We start from the raw sequence: 21415 nt of genomic DNA, 5'->3' as shown, positions 1-21415 counted from the left end.
GTGGGGGGCAAGGGGCAGTAGGGGTGGGGGGTGGGGGGAAGGGGCTTTGGGTGGGAGGCAAGGGGCAGTAGGGCTGTGAGGCAGGGGCTTTGGGTGGGGGGCAAGGGGCAGTAGGGCTGGGGGCCAGGGGCTTTGGGTGGGGGGCAAGGGGCAGCAGAGCTGGGGGGCAGGGGCTTTGGGTGGGGGCAAGGAGTACAAGCAGGGAATCCTGCCATGCACCCCTTGCCCTCATTTTGTTTTTCTGCCATGCCGGCACTCTGGCACCTTCCGAGGTAGGCATTGTGGTGTTTTTCGGCACTTCAGCCAAAAAACGTTGCCTACCCCTGCTCTAATGTATCAGTCACATGTTGTGACTTCCATGACTTGTTTTTCAGGATCCCTCTGGGATGGACAGATTTTCTCTTCCACCTTAAAGTAACTTTTTAAACTGAGGATTCCTCTGATTATTTGTAATTTCTGTTGCCTAACCCTCTTTCACTGTTACCAAACGTAGATAATATTAGCTGGGTTTACTTAATTCATTGATCAAAATCTGTCTGATCAGAAGTGCTTGCCACTACTACTATAAAATTACTTTTCTGAGATCAAAAATTTCCTTTTCTATTTAAATTGTGTATTGAAATATTTTCAGGACAAAAGGGAAGAATTTTTGTGGGTAATCTCTTTTATCGGCTCAATTGTATGGTTAGCATAGTTTTAAACAAGCTTTAAATACAGGGTATTCTCCTAAGTTTTGATGGCAAATGCCAATTAAAGGGTAAAAGAGCAGGTTCTCCATTTTACAGAACAATAAACCAGTGTACAATAAATCTGTGTATTATCCTTGTAGATAAATTTAATTGTGCCAAAGAAAATGAGACAAGTGTGCTTCACAGAAGACTTGCTATTATTAAATCTATTAGGCATGGGTTTAGTTCCTTATAATAAGGTGTGTGCTATAGCAGTTTCATAGTCCATCTACTTACGTACAGCTGGGCTATGAAACACATCCCATTTGCTTCACAAATACAGGGAAATGTAGTGTGATTTTCCTGGTAGCTGAATACCAGTTTGTGCTGCTCCCCAGGTAATGGCCAAAAAATCATTGATCGAACTGTATGAGTTTTCAGTATGCATGGCTCTGTCCCCACACTGAAAAATAAGCGATAAGAACTAACACAGGATTCTAGATTTAAGGCACTGGGTAGTGACTCAGGAAGTGTGTTCAGTTTCCAGCTCTGCCATAGACATCCTGTGTGATCTTGGGCAGCAGGTCACTTAATTGATTTATGCCTGTTTCTCACTTGGAAAATTTGAAGATAACACTTCATTTCTCCCACCCTTTGTCTTTTTGTCTTTTCTGGATATAGTGTGAGATTTCCAGGACAGGGGTAATTTATTTTTATATAGCACAATTATGCAGTGTCATGTGAAGCCTATAAACACTCCTATAATATGTCACCTGAGGAGGGACACTTGATGCCTGCAAGCTTGCCCAATAGCTCCCAACCATACAGTTGGTCCAGTAAAAGTCATCACAAAAAATGTTGTATGGTTCCTGGATCATCACGACTATGACAACACTCCAATCCACAATATGCTTTATTTTTAAGAAACTACTGTATCATTTCCTTATGTCAAATATGCCACTTGCTGCTTCTCTGAGTGGAAGAAGGTACAGGTGCAGAGCTCAATGGGATGAGTCAAACATACCAGCACTTCACCTGCATAACTCACCTGTATTTCTTCAGTACTTTGGAGAAGATAGTTAAAAGTGGAGGATAAAAATTGGTTTTATTTGTAACTAAATGATCCTCTAAGATTTTGTATAGTATACTTCTTAGTGTAGAAGGAATACCTCATCTTTGTCACTCCCTGATTTAGGACAACGTACTGTAAAAAGAATAAATCTACTCTTTTTTGATTCTCTTCTCAAGCCTTATATTTCTTGGCTGTATCTTCAGTGATCAGCTCTTATGCTACTGTTCTGAAACTGCCTACTATGTTTGTATTAATTGAAATGGATAATTGAGGTAGTAATACAATCAGTCTCATATTCAGCAGGGCAGTCATTTTTACTGAGGAATAATATGAATAGTAGCTGGCTTTGCATTTGGATTGGCCACGAACCTCCACTTGTAGTATAATCGTTGATAAAATATTTTAGTATTGCCAGGGAGTAGGACTGCCATAGAGCTCAGCCTTAACCTTTGAGGAGTGTTTGCCTATGGATGTGTTAAGCTCATCTCAGTAGGATACCTGTACATTGAGAGGAGACAGAAGAGCAGTCAGATTTGGAACTGTAAAATGAAGTGCAGTTTGCAGTGAGAAACGTGCATGTCTTAACTGAGGAACAATGCAGTTTTACTGCTGTAACCCCCTGCCTTTCATCAATGTTTTGTTTCTGCTTTCATTATTCCAGGTCCAGAATTAGATTATAAACCCTTCTAGGCATGGATCTTTTCTTCTTATGTAGAATGTGATGTGCTAGTTAGGCACAATATAATAGTAATGAGTTTATTGCAATTAACATATTACTTAGACATTAGCTGACTTTCAAAAGGACCTTTACTGCATGCATGTGCAGCAGTAAGATCTCATACAAGTATTCTGATTTGTTTAATTTATGCACTACAGTATTTAATAAAAAAATCTTCTGACAGACCTGGCAGAACAGCTCTGTAGGGAGTCATGTCTAACCATCCTCAGCAACATCTCTGTGATCAACAGAGTATCTGAACTGTAGTCCCCCTTACATGAGAGAGAGAATGCCCCTCAGCCTTTAACTTTATTTCCACCTCCCACCTGTTAATTCAACTCCTCCCCCCACCCCCACCAGATTATTGACCTTCGCAGCATGTTCTCAGACCTATTTATTTTCCCTAGCTGTGGAAAAATGAGACGGCTCTGATGGGAAATCTTAAAGATCTTAAGTAGGTTTTTAGTGGCTGGGTTATTGCTGGTTGCTGTAGATATGTTGAATAATGGTTGGAGGGAGGGGACTACAGCAATGATCTATTTTATGGCTGTGTATTTAAGAATTGTCAAGGTGTGTCTGAAGTAGGTGACAGTCACTCTATTTGAAGGGATGCATATGTAACTATAAATAAACAGGGAGCCCTTTGAAGGGGAGACAGGAGGGGAAAACCAAATAAACTTAGTATAGAATAAAAGTATAGAATAATTTCTTGAAACACATTCAGGGCAGGGACTCTGCCCTTAGCTAGTACACATATTTGTGTTCTGTATTTGGCACTGCAATGGTAGCGGTCAGATTCAGTTAGGTTTTAATATTACCTTCTTCTGTATTTGGCTTGATATTATCACTGCTCAAGATAATAGAAGCAAGAGAATAATCAAAATCTTCCTCTCAAGTGTTTGCAACAATGGTAGTGTCCATTTATAAATAATAAACAGAAATGTATAGCAAAATTGCCTATATGTTAAAAAAATGGTAAAGTAGCGTGCCTCCTGCCCTTACAAAGGTACATATGTTATTTTGTACATTAATGGGCTTTTAACTTGATTTTTGGGGAGTAAACAATTTATATGTTTGTAAAACATTGTATGGTGGCATCTTGGTGACACTTTAATGATGATTTGGTGCTGCTTATGTACAATTCCTCCCCCATCCATGACAAACCTTTTCCCAGTTGGAGCTTGAGGAAATGACTAATGCTTAACCCATTTGTGTGATCAATTCACTTAAGCAGCTACTGTGAAATGTTAATCACAACTTTAATTTGTACTGCATTAGCATTTTGATTAACTTGTAGGCTTGCTAGCGCACTTGAAGCACTTTTGCTCATAGTTACAGCTCGGAAATGACTTTTTGATTAATTAAGTTTGTTAGACAGCAGCTGAGCTTCCTGAATGCTAACCTTATGGGGCTAAAAGTTCAGGAGAAAGTTACTGGGAATAACTGTTGCTGTTGAAAAGAATTCGTATATATGCACTTTAAATATTTTAATTATTGCCAAAATATTGTATTATTGCTTGGGAATTGACCCTAACTTTTAAAAAGGACATATATATCTTGAGAAAAATAGACTCTTTTTTGTAGACTGGCATAAACTTTTAAACTGATTTTTTTTTTTCTTTAAGAAACTAGGATTTGTTTATATTATTGAGGCTGTCCTTTGCCATGAGACTTTTGTGAAAATTATTTTACTGTGCTTAAGGTTTTTTGGCATGGTACAATATATTAATTTGTAAATTAATAGCAATTTAAGAATAAATTCAATTTCTAGGACTCTATTTCTGAACAAGTTGGCTAATGTATTATCTTGTTTGTATTGCTATCATTACATTCCAGGGCTACTTCAATCTCTGTACTGCTGTTTAAAGCAAAGTCAGTGAGAGACAGAGGCTTCCACTCTCCCAGCTATGTAGAATAGATTCTTTGTTCTTTCTTTTGCTCTTAGCACATTAATAATATTACTACAGAGACTAGAGAGTGAAGAAAGTAAGAGAGAGAGAATCTTACAAAGAAGCTGGGAAGGCTTAATTTGCATGCATCAGTGAGAGCCTCATGATAGTGGGGGATGGAAAACTGAGTGTGTAGCAATGGATAGCAAAGCCTTTGGAAGAGGGAGGTGAAAACATTGTATGAACAGTGTTGAGGGAGAGGGGTACAGAGAACAATATAAAAGGAGTGCCATCTGCCCTACTACTAAATGAATCCCTAATAAGGTAAGCCATATTTTCTTTCCTGTGAAGCTAAAGCAACCTAGCTATTTAAGTCTGATTTAATTTAATGCATTAGCCAACTTGTCCAGAATTTGAATTCTAGAAAACAAATTGGAAGACCATTATTTTAAGTTTTGCAGAGCACAAATAATTTCAAAATGATGTTGTCCAGGGCTATGAAGCTTCTGGAGCTGTCTAATTCAAAATATGCTGATAAGCCAATATACGAGTTTCCAAAGTTACTAACCCTAAATTGATTTGCTTAAACAGATTATGCTATGATTGGCTTAGTAAATTTTTCATTGGCTGTTTTAGCCATAGTAATCTTAATTTAAAAAATAAAGTTATAGGACTTATAATATATAGCATACTTCTGGAAAAATGTTGTAGCTATGCCTTATGACCTTGGATTAGATGTGATATATAATGTAAAGCTACACTGGTATATATGACTTCTAGATTAGAAGCATATCCACATAAGATTTAGTATTATTCTGTATTTATAGGTTTCAGGAAAATGGTAAATTTTGTGCATATTAACATCTATATTTGTTACAAACTATGACCAGATCCTTAGCTATTCTAAATAGAGGATAATTCCAGTTATTTTAATACAGCTGGCAAATTTGGCCTGTACTTTAATTACGCTTCAGTGTAGTTGCAAGCAAAAAACTGTGTAAGTGGAACTAGGCTGAGAGAATGTTTTACTGATTTCAGACTAAAAGAACATTACAAGGTTGTTACAATTACTATATTTACTTGATTCCACAATGAGATTTTCCCACAATTTGGCATGGGAAATAAAGCCCCTTATCTTATAAACGCATACAAAGCAATCTCACTAAATATATTGTCTATTATTAAACTGCTACCAAAAGCAGCATGTGCTCAGCACATAGTTGGAAAGTTGATTAAATGCATCCATCACTGAGCATGACTGTAAAACACATTGGCCACACTGGGCAAACTTGCTGATGGGAATCAACCACAAGGATAGACTAGTACAGCCCATCTGAATAAGATAAATGGTAGTGCCTACTGAACACAGTCCCCCTCACCACTGACTCTTTTTCAAGTCATTTGACATTGCACACCCAGAATGCCTCTGTTGGCCCCTCTCGGCCTAGCACATATGATTAGTGTGGTCCCACCCTCCATGAGATGAAGACACACCAGGTTACCTTACACCTTATCTGCACATACATTTTTGGAATATCCCAAGACTTGTGACAAGAACACCCAGTTCCAGTTATGAGTGGGGGCTAATTAGCACATGGCTCCTTTGTGGGAGGTATCTGGAGTGTACAAACATGCTGAGCTGTGGGGTCACCATGGAGAGGGGGGCCACACAAATCGTATGCACCAGGCTGAGAGAGGGCACAACAGAGGGATTCTGGGTATGCAATGTCATGGCTTACCATGACTTGAAATGCTCAATTAAGACTCTGGTGGCCCCTTCCCAGTGAACTATGTGGTAAATCATGGGCTTTAGACTAATACCTTGCATAGTTTACCTAGCAGGGGAGATACCATGATCTCAGCCTTTTGGCTGAGATCAAGCAAGACTGGAGCCATCTGAACGCCAAGGCATCTTGGCCTGGGGCTTACACAAGTGCCTGCCTAGTTTTGGGGAGTATATGAAGCCCCAGACCCATGGGTCTGGGAAGGAGGGTACTTACTTGTCCAGTGGTAAAGCCACACAGACTTGACAATTGAGCTCTGATCAGTAAAATTTTGGAACTTCATAGTTTCATAGTAGCTAAGGCCAGGAGGGACCTGAACAGATCATCTAGCCTGACCCCCTGCCACAGGCAGGAATGAATGCTGGGTTCACAAGACCCCAGACAGGTGATCATCCAACCTCCTCTTGAATTTGCCCAAGGTAGGGGCGAGGACCACTTCCCTGGGAAGTTGGTTCCAGATTTTGGCCAACCTAACTGTAAAATATTGCCTTCTGATCTCTAACCTAAACCTATTCTCCATCAGCTTATGACCATTGTTCCTTGTCACCCCAGGTGGTGCTGGGGAGAAAAGAGCTCTGCCTATTTGCTGTTGATCCCCCTCGATGAGCTTGTAGGCAGCCACCAGGTCCCCCCTCAGACTCTTCTTGCTGAAGCTGAACAGGTTCAGGTCCTTCAGTCTCTCCTCATAGGGCCTGTCCTGCTGCCCTCTTACCAAGTGGGTGGCCGTCCTCTGCACCCTCTCCAGGCTGGCCACATCCCTTTTGAAGTGCGGCGCCCAGGACTGGATGCAGTACTCCAACTACGGCCCAACCAAAGTCGCATAGAGGGAGAGTATCACCTCTCTGGACCGGCTTGAGATGCACCTTCGGATGCATGACAAGGTCTGGCTGGCCTTGCTGGCTGCAGTCTGGCATTGGCGGCTCATGTTCATCTTGGAGTCAATAATGACTCCGAGATCCCTTTCCACCTCTGTGCTTTCAAGAAGGGAACTCCCCAACCTGTATGTATGCTGTGGATTCCTTCTCCCAAGGTGCAGCACCCTGCATTTGTCTACGTTGAACCCCATCCTATTCTCATCTGCCCACTTTTGTAGTCTGTCTAAATCTAGTTGCAGCCTCTCTCTCCCTTCAAGTGTGTCCACCTCGCCCCACATCTTAGTGTCATTAGCAAACTTGGACAGCATGCTTTCCACCCCCTCGTCCAAGTCGCTGATGAAGATGTTAAACAGTGTGGGCCCGAGGACCAAGTCTGGGGTACCCCACTGCTCACATCTCACCAGGTTGAGTACAACCCATCCACCACTACTCTCTGGGTGCGCCCCATCAGCCAGTTTTTTACCCATCCAACTGCAGGCATCAATGCCGCAGTCACTTAATTTATTGATGAGGATGGGGTGAGAGACAGTGTCAAAGGCCTTAAAGTCTAGAAAGACCATGTCCACAGCGACACCATCATCCAAGGATTTAGTTACTTGGTCATAAAAGGCAATCAGGTTGGTCTGGCAGGACCTGCCTTTGGTGAAGCCATGCTGATTGCCCCTGAGCATGATCTCCCCTGCAGGCCCCCCACAGATATGCTCCTAGATGATCCTCTCCCAGAGCTTCCCGAGCACCGAGGTGAGGCTTACAGGCCTATAATTACTTGGGTCCTCCTTCCTCCCCTTCTTAAAAATAGGGACCACATTAGCCAGTTTCCAATCCCCCGGCACCTGGCCAGATGACCACGAATGCTCATACAGCCAGGCCAAAGGCTCCGCGATGACCCCTGCCAGCTCCCTCAACACCCTTGCATGGAGGGCATCTGGACCTGCAGATTTAAAAATGTCTAGCCCTTCCAGAAGATCCCGAACTACATCTGAACTGACTAAAGGCTTGATAGAGCTATCCCCAAGATTGTCCCTACCTCTGGTAGGTGGGATGTCCCGGTCCCTGTTCAGGAAAACAGAGGCAAAGAAACTGTTAAAAATATCAGCTTTCTTGTCTGGCGTGGCCACCAGATTACCGTTTGTGTCTTGCAGGGGCCCTACATCGCCTGGTGCCCTCTTCTTGCTCCCAATGTACTTGAAAAAGGACTTTTTGTTGTCCTTGATCCTGGACACTAGCCTGAGTTCCATCTCTGCCTTGGCCTTCCTAATAGCCCTCCTACATTCCTGGCCCGAGGAGGAGTACTCCTCCTTGGTGATAGCTCCTCCCTTCCACTGGTTGTATGCCTCCCTTTTAGTCCTCAGGCATTACTGAATGCCCTTGCTGAGCCAAGGGGGTTTCTGAGCACTCTTACCCCCCTTGCTTCTCTCAGGGACTGTTATCCTTTGGGCCTGGAGGATCACCCCTTTAAGGTACGACCATCCCTCGTGGGCTCCCATCTCCTCTACCTTCTGGGCCCTTAGTGCCTCCCCCACTAGTCTCCTAAGCTTATTGAAGTTGGCCCTTCTGAAGTCAAGGGCTTTAGCCTCGCTGTGAGCCCTAGACGCCCTGCGTTGGATAGTGAAATCCAGCAGGTGATGATCACTATTGCCCAGGTAGTCAAGGACCTGCAGTCCCCTCACCAGGTCATCCCCTGTGGCCAGGACCAGGTCCAGCAAGGCGTTCCCCCTAGTGGGGCTGTGCACTTCCTGGATAAGGCGAAGGTCCTGTAATACAGCCAGGAACCTACGTGAGCGGTCAGACCTGGCTGTCTGCTCCTCCCAGCAAATGTCTGTGTAGTTTAGGTCACCCATGACGATAACATCCCTTGACCTAACCACCTCCATAAGCTGACTGGAGAAGTCCTGGTCTAGCTCTTCCCCCTGGTTGGATGGTCTGTAGTAGACACCCACCATAAGGTCCCTTTCGCCATGCCCCCCTTGTAGTTTGACCTATAGTGTCTCTGTCCGACCCTCCTCTAACCCGAAGCTAATCCCTGATGATGTGAGGTGCTCTTTGGCATAGAGCGCAACCCCCGCCCCACCTTTCCTCTCTATCTTGTCTCTTCTATATAGGGTATATCCCCAAATGCCCACCACCCAGTCATAGGTAGGGTCCCACCAGGTTTCTGTGATCCCTACTAAGTCTGGGTTCTTACTTACAAGCAGGAGGCACAGTTCCTCCTGCTTACACCCCATACTACTAGCATTAGTGTAGAGGCACCTGAGACCTCCTGAGGGTGCTTGTGCCTTCCTCCCACACCTAGGACAGTTGTGGCCCCCTGCTCCTCGGACGTTGATACTTACCTGTGCTTCCCTTCCTCTTGTCACCCTGCATGCTGGTGAAGCATCCTCTCCACTCGAAGCGGCCCCTTCCCCCGGCGAAGCTAGTTTAAAGCCCACTGTACGAGATCAGCCAACCTAGAGGAAAAGATACATCTGCCATTAGGGGAGAGGTGAAGCCCATCCCACCCCAGCATGCCCTCCTTACAAAAACATGGGTTGTTGTCAAAAAACCCAAAGCCTGCCTCGTGGCACCAGCTTAGGCAGAGAGGATCCTCACCAGCAGCCCGCATCGGAAACCAGGACTGTGAAGAGCCAGGCTGGCGCTGCAATGCTCGCTGACCCTCTGTATTGAAAGCAGGCTGGTTAGCAACCAACCATGCCAAATTAACATGCATCCAGAAAATCTTTAAAGAAAGTTGAGCCAAGTAGCTCACCAACTTTACTGGAAACTTGACTCTTTGGCTTTCCACAGTTGAATCTGAAACTGATTTGGCCCTTGAAACAAAACAGAAATTTTGGCCTGTACTTTCATGGTTACATTGAAAAGAAATCTAAGTATATTAAGATAAAAAATGTGCCCACTAGTGACATCATGAGATTACGATGTGGAGGAAGAGCAGCGATTGACTGAGCTACCCCTGATGTTACTATGGTCCCTTTGAAGTTTCCTGATCTGTTCCTTCTAGTTTATATAATCTCACCAGTTAAAACATCATGGGTAGTTTGAGTTAACTAGGTATTTCGGGGGCAGGGGAATCCAAATATAGATTATTTATTTATTATTATTTATTATTTATCCAAATACATATTATTTATATGAATTTTAAATATATGGAAAATGTGAAGTAACTTTCTTCCATTGTTAAAGTTGTTTGGAAGAAAGATAAAGATGATAGAAAATAATACACTTAAATGACCCAGTTGTTTAATTTTAACTGACAGACTAACTTATTTACTTGCAGATTTTCAGAATTCATTCTGTACTCAGGAAGTGCTGTAATTTGGGGAAGGTACACTATTTTTCCTACAAAATAAAGAGGTTAATTCCTGAGTGTAACTCCAGGTGCCACCTTGCTCTGCCTTCTGTCCGACTTTCAGACTAAACAGCTACCTACCTCTCTCTTTTTTAAGTGTCCAACGGAACTCAGACTTCATTCGGAAGTCACAACTGGGATTCCATAATAACAGACGCTATTAAAAAGTGAAAGCCCCAATGAAAGAAAAAATCCTGGAATACAGATATGTAGCCTGTGGCCTGTAGAATCCATGAGACTGCACTCTCACATTTCAGAACCACGGTGGTTTTTAAGGATTGGTCATTTTAGAGGCTCTGGAAAGTGTATTCATCATACAATTTCAGTTCTTCCAGGGTCTATGCAGTTGGGCGTGAGATTTTCAGACTTATCTACCTTTCAAGTGAGAGAGCATGGAAAATAGTATGTAACAAAAACTGACACTCAACAGCTGGTTTTAAAAATGGTAAATTTCATATTAATAGCTATGGCTTCTATAGCTAGATTGATTTTACAAGTATGTATATTTCAGTGAGTAAATATTCACTGAACTGTCTCAAAATTACCAGTGAAAAGTGGCACTTCTGGCACCACCATTCCTTTCCATGCCACTTATCCACCTCTCTTCTTCCCTCCATCCACACACATACATACACAAAAATGATACAGGAATATATACTACATATTTCAGGAGTAGAAGGCAACAGTTATTTTGATAAGGAAAGGGATCTTTAGCCATCAGATTAGTGTGAGTCCTTTATTTGTGGCAAATTAGACAAAAAAGTAATTTTCAGATCCCATTCCCTAGACTAGATTTGGATCTAAATAAGTCAAATTAAAGTATCACATCCCTGTATTATGAAGAGCTAACAGAAAGGGCACATTTGATCTGCCCTTAACAGGACTCAGTGGGCTTTGAATGTCTGGGCCTGCTTTTTGTATCATCTTCACCACTGATTTAAGCCTCTACTATGGTGGTTAGTTTCTATTTGGATTCTTAATGTCTTCCCCTTCAGATCTTGCTTGAAATGTTGAATAGTATGTCAGAGTCTTAACATTTTTGCTAATTACTAATAATCTTAACTGCTAATATTAGGGGCTAGAATAAGTCACCTTCATCATCACCACATTTCAAGAGGTTTTTCTTTTCTATCTTTGCCACGATTGACAGGTAATTAGCTGTGTTAGTCCAAAGTCAGGAACAAGGCAGGACATAGTATCAGAGGAAGTAGACTGTCACCTACAAAAGTTTATGCTTCTCTGAACCAGCTAGTCTCTACAGGTGTCTATACATGAGCTCAGAGGCTGCTCCAAGGCGCTGGAGTTTCAGTGCGTTGGATAAGACTTGATTACTCAAGTCTGCTGGAGTATGGCAAGTGCTACACTCCAGCAGCCTTCTGCGTCTCATATATCGGCATCCCTGCACTTAAAAATTGTCGAATAAGCTTTAGTTCGTGTGCTCCCACCACCATCTTTAAGCATGGGGATGTTGATACAGGCAATGCAGTGGTGCTTTAATTAGAGACTTGGAAAGTGTATTCATCATACAATTTCAGTTAAAGCATCGCTTCCACCCCCCACCCCCACTGCCGGAGCATGTGTAAAAGTGCCCTAAGGTGCTACCCTGCCCTGCCTTCTACTGTTAAAGAGGAAAAAGCAATGGGGGTACTCTGGGGTATGTGCTTGTTTCTGTAGCAGAGAGCAGATGTAGACCAGTTGAAAGGCCTACAAGCAGAAGAAGAGACACCCAGGTAAGCACTTGCACTGTCTGACCTCAACAACAGTATATCTATGTGCAATGGGAGGAGTCTGAGACATGAGTTTTCACAAAGTAAAGGGATGAGAGAACATCTTTGTCTGGTAAACATGGGAAAAAGGAATCTGAGGGACAGCAGGAAGACGATCCTCCTGGCATGACAAAAGTGTGCTACCCAGAAAAACAACTGAGATTAGAAGAGACAGAACCTGCATCTGGCTTGGCTTTGTTTGCCCATAAAACACTTGGGCTAGATACAGACAGTCAAAATGCCTAAGGCAGAATTGATTAAAGTTGCATGGTTTTCTCTAAGTGGCACAGTTTAGATTGGTAGTGAACAGAACACACACTTGCCCTTTGGTGGTGGGAGCAAATCTTAGACCAGGTTTTGCCATTTCAAACCAACCTCTATGTGCTGGACTTCTGTTCTTTTACTGGGTATAGACCAGTTTACGATCACTTATACCAGTAAAAGTGTAATGTCTGTACCTGGCCTTGAAAAACAGTCACGCGAGTACTCTTTGAAAACTCCTTAGTGGAAACAGTCATATGGAAGTACATGCTAGGGATCTTATATAGGATCCATTCTTTAGGAGGTGAGAGAGAAAAAAACCCAATTTTTTGTGCTGGAAATCAAATATTATTCAGATCTTTTGGATACTTAAATCTGGATATCATTATACAGTGAATTAAGTCCCCAGTTACTGAATATCAGATCTTCAAATTTTATATAGAACATGAACTTCCAGTCACTTCAGTATTGTTTAGTCAAATTTAATGAGACAAAGGCCAAAACAGCACTGTACAACACTTCATCTTTACTGTCCTGTCATGTATGTAATCAAAGGAGCAGTCTGTGGTAGTTCAGAGACTGAAAGACAAGGTCCCTGGTTTGGAAGGCTTACAAGCTAAGGTGCTAATGTTTCATAAAGATCTATGTGACTGCATCTCTCTTCCCTTCTTCACAACAAAGTGGAAGATAATATGTATTCTGTGTGCTCTCCTATTCCTTTATTCATTCACTCTTCTCTTTTATATTTAACAAGGGAATCAAAAGTATTTTCATTTGCTTTTTAATTTACCATAAACTGTTTGTTTTAATTTGCAACTAGAACATTTATTGCATAATTTCTCACACTTCCACTTTTACAGAAAAATCGTATAGATATAACAAATTTCCAGCTTTATCCTGAAATCCTTGTAACATTAAAATAAGAAGATCCCATTTTTTCATGTGGAACACTAACTTAGCCTATTATCATGTATATGAAATTTAGAAAATGACTTCCTGCAAGATTTCATTATGGATTTCAATTTGTATATTTCTTTATATTTTATCAGATTATCTGAACATTTTAAATGGTTTATGGGGGTAAGACTAGCTATGTTAGAATTATTTTTCAAAGCACATAAAAAGTCAAGTTGAATGCTGACAAATAATAATAAATGATGATGAGCTGTGATAGGGAATGAGAAAAAAGGGAAAACAAGAAATAATAAACCTTATTCATGAGATATGGGGGACCTGATGATATAAATAACTACTAGTAGTAATTATTGGAAATAGTAGATCAGTTGCATTTTTTCCCCTAGTTAGCTGCCAGGTTTTATATATGCCCGCTTTGGAAAATGGGATGGTTCAATTTGTTAGCTTGAGTATTTACAGGAATATCAATTTCCATTCGAGTATCAAGCATCTGTATGTTTTACACTTAGCTGAAAATGGAAAGTATGTAGGTTTCCAAGGTAGCAAATGAAACAAGCCAATTTTACCATTGTTCCGACTCCTTCATAATGTAAATGTCTTGGATTTCACATCAAGATAGAGATGCTGTGAATAAATTCTATGGGTGAAGGATCAGAAAATAGGGAGGAAAAGAGGATTTACCATGTGGATTCCTCGTAACAATGTGGAACACAGTCTCACACACACAGGCTTTCGTTACTCCCTACGGGATATCTGTCTGTAGGCCTCTATCAATTTCTGTAAGATTTTCTATTTGAAAGGATCCTCCAGTTAACTTCAGTGGGTGGCTTGTTGCAAATTGCTTTCTCTTCCTTCTCATCTCTTCTCACTCCCCCCCTCCAAAAAAAAAAAAATCCAATTTTAGTTTAGTAAAAAGCATGTGATTGCGAGTGTATCAACAAAAGCAGATTGCAAAAAGGACAACACTCAGCAAAGTGGGAGCACATTGCTATACTTTTATCGCCATTCATGCAGTATACAAAATAATTATGTACATACTGTTACTTGTGTAAAAGTTACAGCAATTAAATGAGGGAGATAAGTGCATAAGTAAAAGATAACTCAGGGAATGGGGAGATGACAAATGTATACCTATATAACCAGGATTGTAAAGATCTATACAAATACCAGACAAATAACAAATATGTAAACCAATTTAACTTCACTCAATGTAGCTTAGAGCTTTCCTTGAAAAAGTCATGGATAAAAACTACAAGGGTGTAAGTTAGACCAGGGATCCTCTTCAGCCTGTGGACAAAATCCAGCCCATGGAATTCTTGTATCCAACCTGCAGAGCTCCCCACAGGTTGGGGCTGGATTGGGCTCAGGCCCAAGCCATGCCACTGGCATTTGGCCAGATTGGGGCTAGGCTGGCCATTTGGCACATGGCTGGATTGGGGTCACATATGTGCTGGATCCAAGCTTCGATGTGGACCAGATCTGGCCCACCTGCTCAATCTGGCACTGCCCATCTGATTTATGAAGCAAAAGATCTGCCCATGCCCTCAGAATAGAAAAAAAATGAAAAAAGAAGAGAAAGAAGTGTGTGGCTGCAACACAGAAAGACAGAAATAGAAAAGAGAAGTGAACATTAGAGGGCAGATTCTAGTCCACCGTGCTTGAGACCCTGAAAAACTGTTACCACAAAAGGGAAAAGGTTTCTTTTCCTTCTTGCTGCTATTTTTATGACTCAAGTGTAAGGTAACTATGTTTTATAAAAATTAGATGCATTACTGGATTTCCAGAGACCTGAACAGGGTGGAATAGAATCATACTTAAGTGCTTAAGTCCACATAAATGCATAATAGATGGAATAGGATCTAGCCCTAGATACACTAGTGTAAATTGTTGCAGGCAGGAGGCACCGTCCCCGAGCACTGATTCAGAGGGCATGCCAGAATGGATGCTTCTGGGGAATCTGCCCCTCCACCGCAGCATCCACCAGTGTTCAGGGCAGCAGCCTGCACCACTGATACCACAGCAGCCCCTGCACAAGGAGGTGAGTTCTTGTTTCCCTCACACACCCAGGGTGCCAAAATTGTAACTTATGCCTCTGCCTAATGTATGAGGGCCTAGGAAAAGAGTTGATGTATGTCTGCATGCATCTCGTGTTTGTCTGCATAACAACAAAACCAAGAAATGCGGACAGGTAGTTAACCATGTTAGTTTGAAGTCAGACCAAAGTCAGGACAGGATGGCACCTTAGGTTTCTCCAGGAAGAGCAGCAACTCTCCCAGGAGAAACTGAATATTTGTATGAGGCCTTACAAACTAACTGGTTCAGAAAGGCATGATGTTTCATAGGTGACAGCCTATTTTGTCAGATGCTACGTAAGACATATGAAGTAGCTGGAGAATTCTATTTAAAAGGTACTAACAAGATAATACAGTAGAACCTTATAAATCTGGCATGCTTGGGACCAAGCACCTGCCGGAAATTTTAAAATTCCAGACGTTTTAAGTCAGAGTGGCGGCCAGTCACAGAGCAGGGTCGGGTGGGTAGCAGCGGCCACATGTGGAGCAGTGGCACAGGGTGGTGGATGGCGGCAGCAGCTACCACGTGCAGTCTTCCCCCTCCACTGCTCCAGGACCGACCACCACTACTCACCTATGTAATGTATGTTTATGAAGTACTGGATTTTCAAGAAATTATGAGGTTATACTGTATACATTCAAATATATGTATATATATCATACTTAGGTACAAATATATATCTGTAAAAGCAAATCTGTCTATGTAGGGCATGGAGAAAATTTCAGACCTAAATCAGATAAGTTCCTGCCACCCAAAAAATTGCAAAATGTCATTAGCTGCAGGGCATAAGTTTCATGAGAAATGGGGCAGAACCAGGGCATTTTAGGGTAACTTAAAATATTTTTCTGTGTGTCATTGATCTTATCACCCTGGCCTGAAATAAAACCTGTTGAAATGGCATTGTAAACTACTAAAGTAAGCTGTGTGTCTGGCCATTACTGAAACCAGCTTGTGTGTCTTTAAACTGAGCATTTCTTCAGAATCAGTGTAATTTAATTGAAATAGCTCTGCATGTGTAAACAACTCCTTTGTTTAAAGAAGATTTCACTGTTTAGTTTGCCTTAAGTAAATGCTGCCTTTTGTTTGTCTGTAAAACATTTGATTAAATGAACAGACTAATATGGACAGCTTCTCATCATTCCACTGGTGGGCTGTAAAATGAGTCAGAAGTATTGCAAGTATGTGCTTTCTCAAGGAAGCATAAAATAATATCATTTGTCTTGAAATAACATGTCTTAAGTGTAGTCTGAAAAAAGGAAACTACAGGTTTCTATCTTTAAGGGCCCTGCTACATGTTCAAATTAAAGCTGGATAGAAACCAGCTATAGAGTTGCACACATTCTCAAGCATTAGCTTTATAGTTGGTTGGCTCTTTTTATAGCTGTATAGTAATTTTTATTGTATGATAGTTACTTTGTATATGTAGCCAGTTTAAATTTATTGTGTAATTAACCAGTTAATGGTGTAATATATGTAACATGTAGCAAGGGCCAAAACATAAGAACGTGGATTAGGAAGATAGTAGTAAGGACACTGCCTAATATTTCCAAAAGCACCAAACTGAAAATGATTATTGAGCATTCCTGAACTTGTTTTTGTAACTGTTTTCCAAAATTTTCATTAAACCTCAGATTTCTTACCTGACAATTAGCTTTTAAAAATACACATTTAAATTCAATTAGCAGTCTCTAAAACAAAGACTTCTCAGTGCTATGTTTATTATTATTATTGCAGTTTGCAAAATAAACATATTTTACTAGAATCTCTTTCATCAACTACAAATGCTCCCGTGAATCCAAACAACTGTTGTAAAATATGCACAGTCTACAGTATATTTGTGAAGTTGAATTCCGTATAAAAATATTGTGTTGAAAAAAATGTTTTGATTTGGTATCCTTTGGAAAAGTTCTCAGATATGCTTTTATACCAACTTGAAAGAGTGTAGGTCCAATCTTGCAAAGACTTACCCACATGCTTAATTTACACACTGTGGCATCCCAGTGAAATTCTTGGAACTCACAGTGCATAAAGCTGAGCATATGTTTAGGTCTTTGCAGAATTGGACCTTAAGCTAGCTACATCCTTTTGAATTTTAAAAATTAACTAAATAAAATTGCAAATGGAACTGGAAACTATCTGTGGCTTAGTTATAAGTAGTATCATATTTACCTGAATCCAAGACCTTGAATTTAAGTCAACCCCCAATAATTAGATTCTATACATGGAAAATGTATCATTTTTGTTATCAATTCTCCATATATACAATCTAATATTTGGAGTGTCACCTTAAATTTTTCCCCCACTGCTGCAGCAGGGAAAGCACTGGCAGGAGGGCAGGTTGATAGGGGAGGCAGTAGGGGCAGGCAGTGTGGGGGGGAGGGGTGGTAGAAGAGGCAGTGGGGGCAGGGGGGATCAAGCAGCTTGACCCCTGTCTCTTGCCCCCTATGTCTGCCCGTCCATTCATAAATGTCAAGGCCACTATGCCACTGCTATCAGGCCAGGCTGGGGCCGTGCTGCATGCCTCAGGCTGCAGTGGGGTCAGTACTTGCTGGAGTGGAGCAAAGGGATGCAGCAGAAGCAGGTGGGGCTCAGGGGGTGCAGAGGTGGTAGGGGCAAGGGGGCCCAAGGCTGCAGAGGGGAGACAGGCAGGGGAGCAACCAGGGACAGCAGAGGTGGCAGGAGGGCAGACACCAGCTCCCTGTGCCCTCACTGCCTCATACTTGAATCCAAAATGAAACTTTTTTCCTCAGTGTTAAATGGGGAAAATATCTCATCTTGGATTTGAGTAAATATGGTAGTATGGTCTGATTGAACAGGTGGTTGACTTTATTCAGTTAAATTGATTTTGTCAGAAAATGTTAGTTCACAGACAGAAATTTATCAGCTTGGATAAAACGTTCTTTGAGATGATTTACCAAATTCAGGATGGAATTTCTGCTCAAAATGAGAGAGATAAACCCGCTCAAGAGCAAACTATAGCTTGGTGGGATATGACAGACTCAGAATCATGGTCCTGCTCCATCTGATTTGAAGGATTTGAACCTGGATGTCTCACAGGTGGCTGCCCTACCCACCAGGTTATTACTTCTTTTGGAGCTAATAATTATGTTTGAGCATTTTGAAGTTAATCTCACATTTTGGGGGAGAAAGATTCTAAAGATCTCAGTTTTGTGCCAATACAGAACAAAGAACTGAAATTGCTTTGCTATGTGGAATTCTTGTTTTCCAATTAGTCCAAATGAGAAACTTTCTGAGCTTTAATCTCAACTCTGCCAGTAACTCACTAGATTAGGTTTTGGGAGTTGCTTTGCTTCTGTACTTTAGTTTCCTCATGTAAAAGGGGAGTTATAATATTAGCTAATGCTTGGTACTATTATTAGTCATCACATATTCATTTTAAGGACACACTTTTAATATTCATTATATTTTAAAGTAGATCAAATATGTTTAAATAATTCTGCTGGTTTGCCAACTTTGGTCTGATAGGGAAACCTTCAAAATTAATATTGCATTTAATTGTAGCTTTATCATTTTACTGTTAAGTAACCAAGTAAAAAAGATGTATATCTTGTAGACAGAACTGGAAGCTATTCTCAGTAATATTCTAGACTAGTGTAGTGCCAAACTTGGAATTTGTTTCTAACAGCAAATACTGCTGCTCCATTTAAGGTAAATTTTAATGATGATTTAGGACCTAATCAGATGCCCATTAAAGTCAATAGACTCCTGTTGACTTCAGTTGGAGTTGACTCAAAAAATAGTCATATTCCCATTTAATAGTAATCTAAATCTTTGTATATTAATCATGAAAATAAATGTTCTTAGTGGTATGCATCTGGAAAGAATAAGAGGGAGGTAGTTAAATTCCTTTATTTTCTGTGTCTTGTTCGCTTAGGCAATGCTGGATGTTGCGGCATACCATGGATGGCTAGTGGCTGCTCTGAATATCACCAATCTGGTGCAGATGGTGATCCAAGGGCGATGGATACATGACTCTTCCCTGCTTACTTTGCCCAATGTAGAGCAACACCATCTTCACCTTTTTAGGTAAGTAACTCAACATTCATAATCAGATCATGTCATTCCACTTGTTTTTTTTTCATCATGATTGAATGCCATCATTGTGTCCTGGAGTATTCAAGCATGTAAAGTTCAACTACCTTGTACATGGTTCAGACCTCAGACAACACCAGATTGTATTTCTAGAAGTGTGATTTCAGAAAATGGATAAGGGATGAATTTTTGGAAGGGTTCCCACCTAAATGTGGATGCCTAGATATTCTGTACAAAGAACAGGAAGGGATAGATGTGTGATTCAAAAAGTTTAAAGGTAGCTAGTAAGAAATACTAAACATAGAAGTATGTCTGAATCCCCACCCCTTCTGAGTGAAACTGAACAAGAGGCATTTCCATTCCCTTGGTATCCACTGGGTCTAGTCCAACTTCTGAGGGTAAGTACCAAGAGTCTTTGTTGCCTGCAATTCAGAATGGCTAGACTTGCCTATGATAGAAGCAGTGCTCACCAACAGCATAGTAGTTAGAGGTGTACCCAGGAATAGTAATATAACTGAGAGAGAGCAATTTGGGCAGTAGCTCCAGACTGCTTTGGGGGGCACTACAATAGTCACCTCTATAGTTGACTCTGCTGCCACCATCAGCACTGTGGCAGCTGGCACTGTCCTGGTTGTAAAGCTGCCCTGCTAAGCCTCTGCCTTCCCAGAAAGCAGAAACCTGGATTCTACCCTCCCTTAGCCTGAAGGGATTTGAGTACATATCCCCACTTTCCAAGATTAACTACCAAATTATAGAATAGACAGGGAGAAACATTGTCCATATTCCTGTTTTTATGCTGGACCACTTGGCAACCAGCCAGGAGTGCAAGAGTCTTAGGGCTAAAAAAAAAAGAGGGAGCTTGCCTTTGTAGCATAATGATTAATATGTTCCCCAGAAAAGAATGGGGAGCCTGGAAAGAATGGGTCCTCATTCCCACTACTCTTTATGCATTGTGTATTAAAGGGCTATTAGATAATATGCATAAATAAACTGGAGTAGGGACCCCAGCCTAGCCTTATTGCCTAGTGGTTAGGACAGTGGTGAGAGCTATCGGTATGACTCCCCTCAAATTGAAGAAAATCTAAAACACAAGTCTTCCACTTCTTCCTTGAGTTTCTTATCCATTAGGCTGTTGGACTGAAGGTTAGCAGCAGTATTATCATTTTTTAGCTGAATTTAATTCTTCTTGTATGTGTTTTAGGAATACTTGAAGGAGATCTAACAGACCAGGTGCCTCTTTGGAAACTGTGGTCTCCCCAGATTAGGCTCAGATTAAAGCACAAAACAGTGTTAAAGCAGTTAGGCATGCGGGTGACTATATTAAACTGTTTCTGGGCATGCTCAGAAACCCAAATATGTGTATCTGGAACTTAGAAATTGAAAATGAAAGACACTCCCTAAATCTGGCTACATACTGAGCTTTGTGGTTTGCAGAGCAGGGTCAGACTGAACTGCTCTTTGGAACTTTACCACTGGAGTTCCATTTAAGTCCCATTTGGATGTCTCACGCCCCTGACAGACGTTACACTTAAGTTGTGATTAACTTGTTAATCACACTGTAAATAGTATACCTGCCACATGTTCAAGGAATGAATGACATGACAAAACAGGAAACCAGCCATAAAAATAGTCCACAAAAGATGTAGCATATTTTTGTGCCTAGTTTCCATCACACCTTAAATTGAACATGTGGCAGAGTAGAGACAAACCAGAGCTAGTTCCAGTCTCCTGTGTGGCTCCAGAGCTGAAATCAGCTGATTGTAAGTCACAAGTCCAAGGTCTCACTGTAGCCAATTCAAGACCCCGATATAGTCACAGGGCCAGGACCAGGAATCAGCTGATTGTTGGTCCTGGCCTCAGGACTGTTCCGGTTCATATAGGACTAGAGGCTTTCAAATTGCTAGTGTAGGGGGAGTGCAGGATCATGATCCCAGGCTCTTCCTGTACTGGCAAGTAGTAATAGTACCCTTAGATCTGATCCCTGATCCCAAAATC

At 41.3% G+C, this 21415-nt stretch overlaps 1 protein-coding gene across 1 annotated transcript in view; it reads left to right on the top strand.

Annotated features, from left to right (window-relative positions):
* ASCC3 (activating signal cointegrator 1 complex subunit 3) overlaps nt 1-21415 on the top strand; it is a 567972-nt gene that overhangs the window by 535521 nt on the left and 11036 nt on the right. Inside the window, exon 38 of the mRNA XM_006271799.3 lies at nt 19263-19414. Within this exon, the coding sequence (XP_006271861.1) occupies nt 19263-19414 (152 nt within the window). The remainder of the gene's footprint in view (nt 1-19262; nt 19415-21415) is intronic.

Source organism: Alligator mississippiensis, chromosome 1 (genome assembly GCF_030867095.1).
Source record: "Alligator mississippiensis isolate rAllMis1 chromosome 1, rAllMis1, whole genome shotgun sequence".
In the NCBI taxonomy this organism is placed as follows: Eukaryota; Metazoa; Chordata; order Crocodylia; family Alligatoridae; genus Alligator; species Alligator mississippiensis.
The sequence above is the reverse complement of the archived record's forward strand: the minus strand, read 5'-3'. Positions and strand labels throughout refer to the sequence as shown.